The following is a 15,018-nucleotide window of genomic DNA, read 5'->3' as shown; positions in this document are numbered from 1 at the left end:
GAAAATGGGGGTACTAGCTCCACTTTACTGTGTTTTCTGCACTCAAACTACGGTACCTCTGGGAAAGTAGATATTTTAAAAATATATATTCGTATTGTTTTTTTTTCCTTTGGTGAAAATTATTTCAATGAAATGTATCTAATTTCCCTACACCACGTGTGGAAATGAGTGATCCGGTCTGCTCTTCACTCCAGGACGTTTCCCGGGTCACTTATAATAACCAACGATTAGGCCCATTGTCGTTAACATACGACGGTTTGTTCAAAGCATCAGAAGGTGGCGCTGTTGAGCCGTTTCTCATTCCTAAATGGAAGAAGAGGTAACATGAGAACCTCTCTCCTTTCAAGCCTGAGCCGAAGGACTTCCTTCTTGGAACAAAGGGTCAATGTTTTCTCAGCTTCCCTCCTTAAATACTGGCAGAGGGGAGGCAGTGCGGCTCAGCAGCACGCGTTCATCATTGAAACACGGAACAGAGCCAGGGACAAACCCACCCAGATACCTCGGACCATTGCTCTGGTTCACAATGAATCCCCGAGTGTTTCTCTGTTTCTTTCTACCCTGCCTCTTTCAAGATGCCATGGCTTCCAACTGCACTGCCTGTGACAGGAAGAAGTGCCCCCCAAACCCTCTCTCCTGCAGCGGGAAGTACGCGACCGACCCGTGCGGCTGCTGCAGGCACTGCGCTAAGGACGAGTGGCAACCGTGCGGCGGGGAGAACTGGGAGCTGGGCTACTGCGACCACCGGCTCAGGTGTGCGGCTCTGAATGGAACACAGCTGGTGCAGATACCGGACGTCGGCGTCTGCAAGCGTAAGTTATCGTTTACTTACTTTAGCTCGGGCCAGTGCTTAGTTTGGAAAACTTAACTGCGGGTCCCTTCGGTTCATAGGAGTAGAACTGCCAAATCTCGGTCTGTCGAATACCAAGGTTGCATACCGTGCCATGCCTCTTTTCTCCTCCGTCCTAATTTTCCTATATTTTTTTATCTCATGCTTAAAGGTTATTTTTTATCCCTGCTCCTCACTCTGGTATTGATTTTCTCCTTCCTCCCTTTCTGCTTTTTTTCATTCGCTCCGAGTCAAAAGTTGTAATGATGCAAAATAAGATGGCCCATCTTATTTTGCATCATAAGACTTTGACTCGGAGCGAAAGAAAAATAAGCAGAAAAATGTGCAGGCGGTGGACAGTGGAACCTACTTTGGGGACCCATCTTAGATGTCCCCAAAATAATTTCCACTGTCGCCGCCTGCACATATTTACTAACCATTGAGTTTTGATAGCTGTCTTTTATGCAAAACGTGTGTGCGTGTGTGTAGCTGGTTAAACGTAAGCAGGTTTTCCCCACCGAGTGGCCCGGAGGCACGTGAAAGACTTTCTGCCAGTCAAATGTTTTTCTCCAGCAATGATTTCCGCTCTCTGTTTTATAAATTTGCGTTCCCCGTGATAAACATGGGCATTCAGGTACCAACATGCAAATTGTTCTTGAATGAAAAGTCAGGATTGTTTCTTTCCTTGCTGTTTTTAGTTTATGATTCTGGTTGTGGGATTTCATATAACAAACACATGTATTCTGGCAGCTGTAGCTATTGTTGTATCAGATCAATAATTAAAATGGGAATAAATAAGTGCAGGTACTTCTCTAATTGACTTACCGGTGTGGTTAGTGGGCAGGGCTTGAGGTGGGACATGATACAATGACACTTCTTCCATCTGAGTATTCGTTTTGCACTTGCATTGTCCCTGTTAGTGATCTCAAATTTCCCATATGTACAGATTCCCTCAGCACATGTGACATAACACATACATAGAAATTAATATCCACTTTGCTGTTATGACCCACTAAAATATGTATGCAGCCCATTGCACTTAAAGGGATCTTGACCTATGCTGTGTGGTTTTTGGTCAGAAATGTGTGCACACCATCTGAAAACGGTGTGCCACCAATGTTCTATCTTGTGCCTGTGATGTGGGGTCCTTGTTCAGCCCTACCAGGCCCTGCCTCTGGAATTTCAGATCTTTGCACGATGCGTTGTTCCCCCACAGAGAAAACAAACAAAATATCTGGATGAGCTCACAAAAAGTAACACTTAGTTCATAATGGCATGGATATTCAAGAAAGCTAACAGAAAATAAAATTGAAATGCATTTCGTTAATATTAACTCTTGGATATTTCCAATATGTTGCCATGTATACAATGGGGTGTGTAATGTAAGTGCTCATGGTCTGTCCACCTATATTTACTACATGAATAAAGATGGCAGGGAAAAGCTGTGGCACATCATAGACTATTGCTTTACCATTTTTTTCTTTTTAACCAGGTAACACCAAAAAGTATTTGTACACTCTTGGGCACTGCTCCCTCCTTCAGCAACATAGTTTTCAAGAGATCCTCATTTAAAGGGTTAATCCTAATTTTCCCTTATACGCAATGGACATATTTAAGCATCTTATTCTATTTATTTGGACTGGCCAGATCAGACCATGCGAAAGAATCTTCAAAACAACTTTGACAAATTAAAAACCGTACACATTGGTCATCACTGTGGGTTAAGTTAGGCCTGCATAGTGTTGTAGGCCAGCATTATGTGATCTGAGCGCTGTGGGGTATTGGGTATTGGTAGTTTAGTATGTACATTTGGGTCATTGCTGTACACAAGGCAAGCACTGTCCTATTGGGTCTGAAACGGGTGGGTGGAGCAGAGGAGAGGCAGTGATGGGTGTGACCTGTGTTAGTTCATGGTTTTAAGCACTATGGAAACTAGTCAATGACAAACATTTTTAGGATCTTGGAGAGGATGTCAAACATCTCAAATGTCCCTCTTTATGAGCCATCAATACACCAGCCCTGGCGTGGCAGAGTCAAGCATGAAGGCAGATGTGTAGTCGTGTCTTCCATCCCACCTGGTCTTCTTACATCATCGTTAGTTGGTATCAGGAGGCGAGTAGGAAAATATTCTAGGGTAGATTCTTTGTAACACCATGCACGTCTCAATATCTTATTTCAGTTATCCCTAAAGATGACATCACATTATTTGAACAGTATTACTAGTCATGCATTCCTGCCACAACACTATAGAATACTTACCATCTGCCACTCTCTGCTTGAAGCCAGCGATCTTCTAGGGTCCTGGGTCCAGCTATCCTACACACAGATGGAAATATGTTTGAGGCCTCAAATAACCAAGGCTGACTGTCTTGTGATGTCTTCTGGCACAGAAGGAATCGCAGCACACAACCCCCCAAAATGCAATCCATTTTTTTCCAGTTAGCGACTGAACAGGGGTGTGTTGCGGACAGTGAAAGACAGCCTAAGAAAAGAACTCACTGAGTACAACGGCCACATTTTGCAAGTCTCTCTGCTTGCTGGACATGTCTTGGAAAAGTATACCCTATTCCTCCATTCCCCATCTTATACATCTGTACAATGATAATGTAGAGCAGAGGATCCTTACCTTACAAACTTCTGAACACCTTTAATGCATTTTATACAGCCATGCCAGATTCTATTAAAGGCCGTCCCCTTCCCCTCCCTACCCCCCAACACACACACACAGACACACACACACAGAACTCTCAGTCCTCTCTCACTTTAACTTGAAGCAATAGAAGACAATAATAGTAGCAAAAAAAAATCACAGAGCTCTCCATCTTCAGCTCCTGCATGAAAATGAAGCCCAGCTGACCTCTTTTTAGTTCTCGCCTGGCGACGCAGCGCGAAGCCCTGTCGCCAGCGATACCTATTGTTGCTGACTTCCCTCTCTTGCGAGGCAAGAGATGGGCATGCGCAGGCCGGACTGGAAATGTGAACGCGTGCGTTCACCACGTGCAGTTACGCACTATGCCAATCTCCTTTCTCTCTTAAGGCGGGGCGGCACACACTCACTGGGCTGACTCAGGACTCCCCCTCTGCTCTCGAGGAGTCCGTGCTCACTGGGTTCTTTCTCTCGTCGGCGGGGCAGGCTCAGCAGCAGGCGGGGCTCTCCACGAGCACGGGAGCCCCGCTGGCTCACACGCTTTCTTTTTCCGTCTGGCTTCATGGGCACAGGAGTGCGGGGTAGGCTCCCGTCTGCTTCCTGTCTTCTTGCTGCCCCGCCCTTCTTTACACACAGGTTGCCTGGCTTCCTGTCGGAGCCGGGCTGCGGCGGTGATTTCCTTAATACGGTGGCTGCAAGATGGGGTAGGCTCCCATTCCATGCAACATGATATATGTCCTTGTGAGTACAAGTAGGTGCTGAAAATGGGTTTGCGATTTAACTTTGAGAGGGGGAAAAATTCCCAAAACCCCATACAGAAAGCTTTGCAAACTACCGGTAGTAGCCATAGTATTCATAAGATTTACGAGTAATTTGCCAGAGAAAACATTGCGGTCTAGACCAGAGCAACATATTTACCAAAATATATGAAAGATAACAATTGTGCTATGAGGAAGATAAAAATATTTAAAGTAAGTAAAGAGAGACAACAAAAACTCTTGGCACAGAGCTAAGACAAAGAAAAGAAAGTTGAAGAGAGATTTTCTGACAGGCATTGATGAAAAATATTCAGGTTTGGAAAACTTATTCCTCCTCCCACCTGCCTATGTATAACCCTGCTGACTTAAGAGTGACATTAGAGATCTCAGTTATGTTAGTGAGGATAATTTTGCCGCAATTAGTGATGCCAGTGTGGCATATGCACTTTCGGCTAAATGAATGCCTAGCGTGTTGTCATTTTTTGGTTTCTCAGAAACAACACCCTCAAAAATGGAGATTTGCTTCTCACGCAGAAACAACACCCTCAAAAATGGAGATTTGCTTCTCACTCAGAAACAACACCCTCATAATTGGAGATTTGTTTCTCTTAAACTTAAAATGAATGTCCTTCATCCACAGGAACACCATCCACATCACGACCAACACCGACGACACCCTGACAACCGCCGAACACCTGCACTTCCAGATCCACACCGACCCCAAGACCACCCTCAGAGGAACCCTCATCTACAGACCCCCGGGACCAGGCACACAATTCAGCGAAGATATCGCCGACTTCATCAGCCCGCACGCCCTCCCCTCCGCTGACTACATCCTCCTCGGGGACCTCAACTTCCACCTGGAGAACAACAACGACCGCAACACCACGACCCTGCTGGACAACCTCGCCAACCTCGGTCTCAAGCAGCTGGTGACCACACCCACCCACCTCGCTGGACACACACTCGACCCCGTCTTCTCATCCAGCAAGGACATCGTCTTCAGCCACGCCACCGGACTCCACTGGACGGACCACAGCTGCGTCCACTTCAGCTTCAGAAGAACAACAATTCACCACCACCAGCAACAGGCTGCACGAAGAAGCTGGAACAAGATCACAGCCGACCTGCTTGCCGCATCCCTGAGCCAGCGCCCTCCCACCAGCTCAGCAAACCCCAGCCAGGCCACCGACAACCTCATGAAGTGGATCAACAACTGCGCAGACGACCTCGCCCCACTGAGGACCCCGCCCAGCACACCCGGCAGTAAGAAAGCACCTTGGTTCACCAACGAACTCAAGAGCTCCAAGAAGAACTGCTGAGCCCTCGAGAGAGCCTGGCGTAGAGACCCAACACCAGACAACATGACCACCCTCAAGCTCGCCACCCGAAAACACCATCAACTGATCCACGCCACCAAGAAAACCGCATTCAAGGAATGACTGGACAACAACGCACACAAGAGCAAGGAACTCTTCAACATCGTGAAAGAGCTCTCCAACCCCAACGCCGGAAACAACGACATTACTCCATCTCAAGACCTCTGCAACTCCCTCGCCTCCTACTTCCACAACAAGATCGCTGACACACACAACAGCTTCAGCACACAACCAACGCTCCCCACGACCGCACCAATGCCCCCCACCACCACCCTCCGCGCCTGGACCCCGATCAGCACCGAAGACACCATCCGCACGATGAACTCCATCCACTCCGGATCTCCAACCGACCCCTGCCCTCACCACGTCTTCAACAAGGCCGACGCTGTCATCACACCCCATCTGCGGGACATCATCAACACCTCCTTCGACACCACTACCTTCCCGGAGAGCTGGAAGCACGTCAAACTCAGCACCCTACTGAAGAAACCATCAGCGGACCCCACCAAACTCAAAAACTACCGTCCCATCTTGCTCCTCCCGTTTCCAGCCAAAGTCATCGAGAAGACCGTCAACAAACAGCTGGCCGCCTTCCTCGAGACTAATGGATCCCTCAACCTCTCACAGTCTGGCTTCCGGGCCAACCACAGCACCGAGACCGCCCTCATCGCAGCCACCGATGACATCCGAGCCCTGCTCGACAACGGAGAAACAGCGGCCCTCATCCTCCTGGACCTCTCCGCGGCGTTCGACACTGTCTGCCACCGCACCCTAGTGCAGCGCCTCAGCAACGTTGGAATCCAAGAGAAGGCTCTGGAGTGGATCATCTCCTTCCTCGCCGGAAGGACACAGAGAGTCCGCCTACCCCCGTTCAGATCAGAAGCCACTGAAGTCATCTGCGGCGTGCCTCAGGGCTCCTCTCTCAGTCCCACCCTCTTCAATGTCTACATGAGCCCCCTTGCGGCCATCGCACGCAAACACAACCTCAACATCATCTCCTACGCCTACGACACCCAGCTGATCCTCTCCCTCACCAACGACCCCACCACCGCCAGAGCCAACCTACACGAAGGGATGACAGACGTTTCCGAGTGGATGATGACCAGCCGCCTGAAACTGAACTCAGACAAGACGGAAGTTCTCATCCTGGGCTCCTCGCCCTCCGCCTGGGACGACTCCTGGTGGCCCCCCGCCCTGGGCAGCGCACCCAAACCGACAGACCACGCACGCAACCTGGGCTTCATCCTGGACTCCTCCCTCTCCATGACCAGACAAGTCAACGCCGTCTCCTCGTCTTGCTTCAATATCCTGCGCATGCTACATAAGATCTTCCGGTAGATCCCCAACGAGACCAGGAAGACGGTCACCCAGTCCCTCGTCACCAGCCGACTGGACTACGGCAACGCCCTCTACTACAGAAGAGACTCCAGCGGATCCAGAACGCCTCAGCGAGACTCATCCTCGACATCCCCCAACACAGCCACATCTCCGGACACCTGAGAGACCTGCACTGGCTCCCGGTCAACAAGAGAATCACCTTCCGTCTTCTCACCCACGCACACAAAGCCCTACACAACCAAGGCCCAAGATACCTCAACAGCCGCCTCAACTTCTACACTCCCACACGCCAGCTTCGACCGACCAGCCACGCCCTCGCCGCCGTCCCCCGCATCTGAAGAGCCACAACAGGAGGAAGGTCCTTCTCCTACCTGGCCGCCAAGTCTTGGAACTCCCTACCGACCCACCTCCACCTGACCCAAGACCACCTCGCCTTCAGGAAGCAGCTCAAGACCTGGCTGTTCGAGCAGTAGCGGACCCCCCTCCCCAAGCGCCTTGAGACCCTCCGGGTGAGTAGTGCGCTATATAAATGTTTTTGATTTGATTTGATTTGATTTGATTTGACTTGACACACCAGAAGATTTCTTTCTGTGTATTGTCAACTATTTGTCTTCCCTGCAGGGTATCTTGCATGGGGGCCCATCATAATAAAACACAGGTTCTACATCCACACTTTAAACACGGAGGGGCTTCGCCATGGTGACCCTGTGGCTCTCTTATGGTTGTGCCACCATTTTAATTGTTCACAACTGCAGTCAGAAAATTAGGTGGAACAATGGCTTGTTTGGTGCACCTCTTTCCCAAATCGTACATAAACGAGTCATAAAGGGGTAGATGTATCAAGCTTTTTTCTTGTCGCAAACGCTGCGATTCACAAAATAGCAGCGTTTGTGACAAGAAAAACAGGAAATGAGATTTATTATGCAAAAAGTTAGCAATATTAAGTAATCACAAATTTTGCGATTCCTTAACATTGCGCAAGCATTTAAGAAATCGCAAATTGCGATTTCTTAAATGCTATGTATGAAACATTACATTTTAGTGAATTTTGGCTAAGAAATCGCAAATTACCACCAACTTGTAGTTGGTGGTAATTTGCGAATTCTTTTACAAATGCACTTTATGCAATTTGTAAAGGTGTCATGTGACGCTTAACGGTTAACCTGTTGAGTCATTGTGCGAGCAGTTACAATTCATCCGATCTATTCCTTCTCAGAATTAATTTATTTGTATTGGTTCTACTTGTCCTTCTTGACAGGAATTTAGAAACTGCTTCAGCCAAGTACAGTCACACAGCTGCATGTGATACAAGAGGATGTTTTGGGGCCTTTCAAAAAGAAAAGCAATCCAAATATCTTATATGAGACTTCGAATTGGCTAAAGAGTGTACCTAGTCTGCGAGAAAGATACTAGTACCAGAATAAGAATAGATGTTGTGCTAGCAATCTACACATAAGATAGGGAGTCATGTCCTACAGGACACACGTCTGCAATACTAGAGATAGATTTAAGACATTTAATCGCACAGGATTTCAGTTCATCGTTTTTCGCACATTATGCTATTTTAGATTGAGATTAGACATCTGCAATACAACCTTGTTCCTGCTCCAGCAATAACAGTTCAGCCTGAACAGCTAATTAAGATCCTTTCTGAATTGGAATACAAGCAACCCAAAACCAGTTTCGTCAGTGAGGTACAGCCTGAGTCCTGTATCACGATGAGCTAGAGGCCTACCCATCTCCTTTAAGACGTGTTGTTTGTTACAGTAAATGCCAGTAGACTCCCTTACCAATGAAACCCTCTTCACACCTTATCGTCCCCACCCTCCAATTCACTAAGTCTCTTAGATCCAAACTAACCCACAGGTTACACAGACCCACAGGCTCTAAATTTAGAGTAAGTAGCTAAATTGTATCCTTCCCACTCCTAAGGTTGGGTGCAACACTTTACGGACAGATAAATTGAACTATCTCATATTTTCTTTAGAGAGCCACTTCGACCTGCAGATGTCAGTGCCCAGCAGAACAAGCATTTGCAATGCAATAGGTCTCACTTTCACGCAAATTTGAGCTATTGACATTGCAAATAACAATGCCTTTTATTTTTGTTTTCGTTTTAAAAACATAAATAGAAGGCATTGTCATTTACAATGCCAATAGCTTAAACTCACGTAAATACGAGACCTATTGCATTGCAAATGCTTGTTATTTTTACGCTTGGATACATCCATAAATAAAAAAAATACATAAATATGTAGAGGGGATTGTACTCCACCCTCTTCATCCACGGGTCTGCTCAGCTGTCATTCACGTTCTGCTTACCACAAGAAATAACATGGGGTAAAGGGCCAGCCCATGAAGACCACTGGCCAGCTTGCACTGAGAGTGATTGCATTTTTCTTGATCACATGGGCAAATTTGCCTTAAAAAGAGCATTTCAGTGCCAGACTGGTGGGCCATTACTTTAGCAATGCTTTTATTCTTTCCACTTTTTATCCATTTTATTTTAGTCAGTGTTTTTTTTTTAAATAGGTCTTCAGGTCACAGTAATTAACCGCATAGCTGCGGCGGTTATTTTTCCCCTACGCGGCTTTTTTCTAAAAGCCGCGTAAGATGACGAGCTCAGCTCATCATCCGCACACGCCCCCCATGGCTGATGACGAGCTCAGCTCGTCATCAGCATCGAAGGGGTTAAGGGCCAATAGTAGATTTTCCTTGCATCAATAAGAATCATACTTTCATTTGATGTGTATTAAAACTAAAACGTGGCTTTAAGCCAATTCTAAGTCACCTGTCTGATAGGGTGCACCAATACTGTTTAATATATATTCAACTGAAAATCTTTTTTTATTTCAATTTATTTCTGCATGCTTAGTATCACATAGGAGGCAAGTTTTCTCTTTTTGTGGATTATTAATGCAATATTCTTTTTTTGAATTAACGATGCACCTGCTTGACCAATGTCACACCTAATGGCTTTGCCAATACTTGTTTTTCCAGTGTAGTTTCTTGATGCCACACTTTTATTATCAGGGAAATTACGTTATGCGATTCCATTTTACATACATTACGGATCTTCTGCATTTGCTACATATTCCTTCATCGGCTGCATAAGCTGCAGTTTTTACCAAAAATATGTGTTTCTACCTCAGACAGTTCAAAAGTTAGTAAAATCATAGCAACACGTGCTGTTGCGCAGTGGATGGTCCTTTGCAAAGGCTAACTTCTCACCTTTCTGTTGCTTATTACTATATTTAATTGTTAAACTGAAGTTCAACCTGTGCCCAGACAATGTTAACAAGTGTAAAAATAACAAAATAATGAAGTAATACCATCAGAAAGTGTTCTACATTACACTGCATAAGTTGCCTTTTCTTGCTGCATAACTTAATCAACCATGCCCCATAATTTGCCCCTCTCCTGCCGTATAATTCCAGTGAACTTGATTATTATTTATTTGCTTTGGGCCCAATACTCATATTCTCTTGTGCACATTCACTCACACAGCCGCGAGCACACATTCACGGACAACATTTACTTCTGTATATCCTTCTGGACACATTGACGGACAACATTTACTTCTGTATATCCTTCTGGACACTGCTAGAAAAGTCCCTCAAAGTTATTTCTGTTCAACATTCAAAATCTGATTAATTTAAAGTCAGATTTTTGTTAATTTGAGTGAAAAGGGAACTTTATAAAGTTGTACTTTATGCTGCCTGAAACAGAACTGGCCTAAAACGACTTCTGCCACTCTTCACACATTGAGAGCTGGGATGTACATCATTGGCACTTAGTGTTAATAGCCCTGGTTTGAAAGACATCGGCCTGCCACTAAGCCACTAAGCCCAGGATGGCAAGGTGATGTTAACTGCTGAACACTTGGCACAGTTTCGCAAACTAGGAGGGGACAGGAAGAGCTAACAGAACAAAGAATATCCCTAGCGCCTGCTCTTTTGTCTAAGAGATGCCAGGGAGTGTTTCTCTTATTCAGTCAAAGGACCCTTTTGGCACCAAAACCAATGGCTTCCACAGGATCTTGATGATGACATATCTGTCGTTGAAGAACCCTCGACAGCCGCAGCCTTGAACTTTGTCCCTCTGGGAGATTTTGACTTTCATTTCAGAGACTGGTCTGAAGCAAAACACTTTGACTAGGATGATCTCCCTTGTGTATCTAACCTCTGCTCCATCACAGTCAGTCTGAAATAATGCCCAGGGCCCTGGTCTGTAGCAAACTATTCAATTTCAACAGCGCTTTACCTTTTCTAGGTGCTTTTTGTCTTAAAGCTATAACATGTCATATTCCCAGTACCAATGATCCTATTTTAATCTGTTTCTTTTTGTCTAACTTTTTCTCCATTTTTCTAAAATGGTTCGTAACTTTTATTTTGTTGTGTTCTTTACTGTAAAATTATGGGTGCTGCCTGAACATAACATACACCTCTCTGAGGATTGCCTTCTATCACAACTATAAGGGTTTGAGCGAAACTTCTCCCAGAACTGTATTTTGACCCAACCATATTGTGTTTATTAAGTTGGCAACGATCAGCCCCCTTGGTCACACCTCTGAGAAATTAATAACCCAAATTTTGGGGAGAGAAGATGGGTGGTTCTGGAAGCTTTAAGAAGGGATGAGAACACCTCTTTGAGTGGACAGGTTTTACGTTTTTTTTCTTCTTGGACACAATCAGGTTAAGAAGAGTTGTCAAGTCTGTACCCAGTGTGCTCTGGGGTTCACCACCCAACCAACACCCAGATCGATCATCCCTCACATTTCTTGTGATTGCATTTGGCCTGTCCAGCCATCTTAGCTTGCTCTTACGTGATGTACCCATTTTTCCATAGGATTCAAGTTACATTTCACTAATGAGGGCCAACAAAGGGAAAACGAGTTTAAAGTTACTTGTGCGCCTAACAAAAATGAACCAGGAGCAGGACCAAAGCTGAATCATATGACTGGTGCCTTCGTGGATCGGGATATAGTGGGGAAAAAATATGGACTGGAATGCGGTCTTACTTCAAGCATTCAACCCATCACATTCTTGTTTTCTGTTTTTTAATTCTGCCTGATCTCAAGTTATGACTGGGAACGTCCAGTGTGGGACTATCTGTCTATCATAACATCTATAACCATCACACTACCCTAAAATTAGGTCTGTTGATGTGAAATAGTATTTGTAAGTGTTTAGGACAAAGTCCCTCCCGAGCTTTGTACCTCTAGAGTACTGTGCAGTCTTAAGAGCGTTTCTTGGCTATTGCACATAGCTGCTAAAGAGGCTTCTTTAAATGAATGGGTTATTATGGAATATTCAGCAATTAACATGGGTTATGTGTCTATCCATAAAGACCATCCTAGAAACGTGCTGATAACTGTCTATATGTAAACTGAAGGTCACATGTTTAAATGCCAGTGGGACTCCCCCCTGCCGTCTCACCCGTTCGTGATTGATGAATGTGTACCATTTAGTTAGCTACAAATAACATGTATTAAAAAAAATCTATTGTTAAACCAAACTTCTCTTTTAGAGCGGACAAGTATGACAGAATCCTGGTTACGTGATAAAATCTTTTGTCAACAGAAAATATGCAGCTTTCTTTCTGCCATCCCCTGCGCTAATTTCTATGCAGTTCACCAAACCTTTTAACCAGCCTCACTTTGCAGCCGAATTGGGGGGTTTGCCGAGGATCACCCAGTTCATCTGGTTGTAGGAGCTGATAAATGTCCGTGTTGGAGACTAAGGACACAGCTAGCACGTTTTCTGTCCCTGGGTCCCCTGTTTATTAAACAAAACTACAGCCGTATTGCACCCGGCCCTCGAGCAGCCGTTTAAATATACCCGGAAGCACTTTTTTGCATCATCTGCGTCATTGCATTGATGTAGCCTCAAAGCGTACACCCATGCCCTGGGTTTTGCCATTACAAAGCCGAGTCGACGTATTGCATTGGGTGGACTTAAAGTGCAAATGAGCAACAAAAACCGCGGGTGCACAAAGCTCCAGCTGCCAAATGAAAGAGACCAGCAAAGATAATGAATGCGCTCCGGGTTCAGATGTTACAATCAACCCTCGCCATGAGGCCCTCGTGCCCCTCACACCATTCTTCTTTCTACTCTTCAAAGAGCAGGGCCAAGTGGGGAAAATAGAGCTTCAAATGACCCCTCCACGACGCCACCCCTCCAGGCGTTCTTTGTACACACGGCTTCAAAGGTCTGGGGGTGCTCGGGCTGCGAGAGGCTTTGTCCCCCCCCCTGTTTAGGTCTCGGCCTAAAGCATTGCTTTTAGCAATGCTTGTTTTCTTATTTACAGGCATTCGTCGAACATGAGAGTGCGAGCGGGGCACACAAGTAAACTAAAGCCACACAGAATGTGCATAGGTAGACTTTTACCTACGATGTGACTTACCGCTTTTTAAGAATTCGCACTGCTCTCTTAATTGTAATGAAGTGTGGCCGATAGGCCTGAGCTGCCATCTGGGGAACCAGGTTGTTGGAGTCTCGGCGTCGGCTCGACACCCTGACATTCTGGGCTCATCACTGAAACGACCCGTGGCCAGGTAAGTCATCTGATCTTGTGTAATGTGGTCCTCGTGTTAAGCGCCCTGGTGTCTTTGGGCAAAGTTCGTTGCATATAAAACTGCACAAAAAATGACGATAGATGGATGGGGTTGTCATTAGAAGCAGTTGGTCGTGCAATTTCTTTTTGGTTGATCATGAAGTGTTCATAGGCTAGTGACAGTGCTTAATTTGTGCAGGTGATGGACACCGTCGTTCTTTTTTGGGGGACTAGTTCTTATGGTGTCTTTATTCTAAGATTTTCTTTCGTTTCGTAAGACAAAAAGAAAGTGAGAGAAAAGGAGGACCAATAGGGAAAAAGCGAGGACATTATGAAAACATGCATTTGCAATGCAATAGGTCTCGCATTAGGAAAGTTTGAGCTATTGGTATTGTAAATGACACTTTTTTTATTTATGTGTTGGTTTTGAAGATGGCGAAATGAATAGCTTTGTCATTTACAATGTCAATAGTTATAACTTTTGCAAATGTGACACCTATAGCCTTTGTAATACAATATGTGTTGTATCTACGTGACTTAGATGTACTGATATTACAAATAACAATGGCTTTTAATTTTTTAAAATAATTAATACTTAAATAAAAGTAATTGTAATTTATAATGGCAATAGCTTAAACTTTTGTAAATAACTTTTGTGAAGATTATGTTCAGTGTATTTTATTGTGAAGAAAATCCAAGAACAGAAGTGAAATAATAACATCTTTTTGTGACATTTGTAATAAAGCTTGAAACATTGAGAGAACATATTTGAATCAGTTGTTGTTAAATGGTTGCACAGATTGATGCTGTGGTGGCGCTGAGTGATGTTCTGGTGGCGACGAGTGATGCTGTGGCGTTCAGTGATGCTGTGGTAACGCATACTGATGTTGTGGTGGTGCTGAGTGATGCTGTGGTGATGCAATAGATAGATAGAGTTAGTGCGATCGAGCGAGTGCGATAGATAGAGTGAGGGCGATAGAGGGAGGGAGGGGGATAGATAGAGGGAGGGAGGGCGATAGATAGAGGGAGGGAGGGCGATAGATAGATAGAGTAAGTGTGATGACGTGACTTGGTTCCATGGGAGTGTTCCTGTTTGGAACCAAGTCAGTGGAATGTCGTCTATGTGAATCTTGGGAAGGTTCCAGCTTTGTCAGTTACTCCTGTTAGATGCTGGATGAGGTTGATTAATAAAGACTTCCTACTTATACCATACAATTACTAGTATGTGCTTTATTACACTGGCGACGTTAGGTGGTGTAAAGTATCCACGTTAAAGTCATCAACCTCAACAACAAGAAAAAGAAAAGGATAAGAAAAGTTACCTCGAGGAGAAAACCGAGTTCGAGTGTAACAAACACGGCGAAGAGCGGAGGAAGAAGCGTGGCACTGGCGAGCTGATTGGCAGATCGGTGAGGAAGAGAAACGACATCTGGAGTGATCGGTCGGCTCTACTCCGAGGTGACACACATAATCCTCGACTGCGTTTCACTGCCGTGAGTAAAAGAAAACAAGCTA

The 15,018-nt window shown here is 45.3% G+C and overlaps 1 protein-coding gene across 1 annotated transcript in view; it reads left to right on the top strand.

Moving 5' to 3' along the window:
* The first annotated feature begins 325 nt into the window (after positions 1-325).
* LOC147711367 (cysteine-rich motor neuron 1 protein-like) overlaps positions 326-15,018 on the top strand; it is a 120,257-nt gene continuing 105,564 nt past the window's right edge. Inside the window, exon 1 of the mRNA XM_086922081.1 lies at positions 326-809. Within this exon, the coding sequence (XP_086778207.1) occupies positions 386-809 (424 nt within the window). The 5' untranslated portion in view covers positions 326-385. The remainder of the gene's footprint in view (positions 810-15,018) is intronic.

Source organism: Lissotriton vulgaris, chromosome 5, assembly GCF_964263255.1.
Source record: "Lissotriton vulgaris chromosome 5, aLisVul1.2, whole genome shotgun sequence".
Taxonomy (NCBI): domain Eukaryota; kingdom Metazoa; phylum Chordata; class Amphibia; order Caudata; family Salamandridae; genus Lissotriton; species Lissotriton vulgaris.
This window is presented reverse-complemented; position numbering and strand designations above follow the sequence as displayed.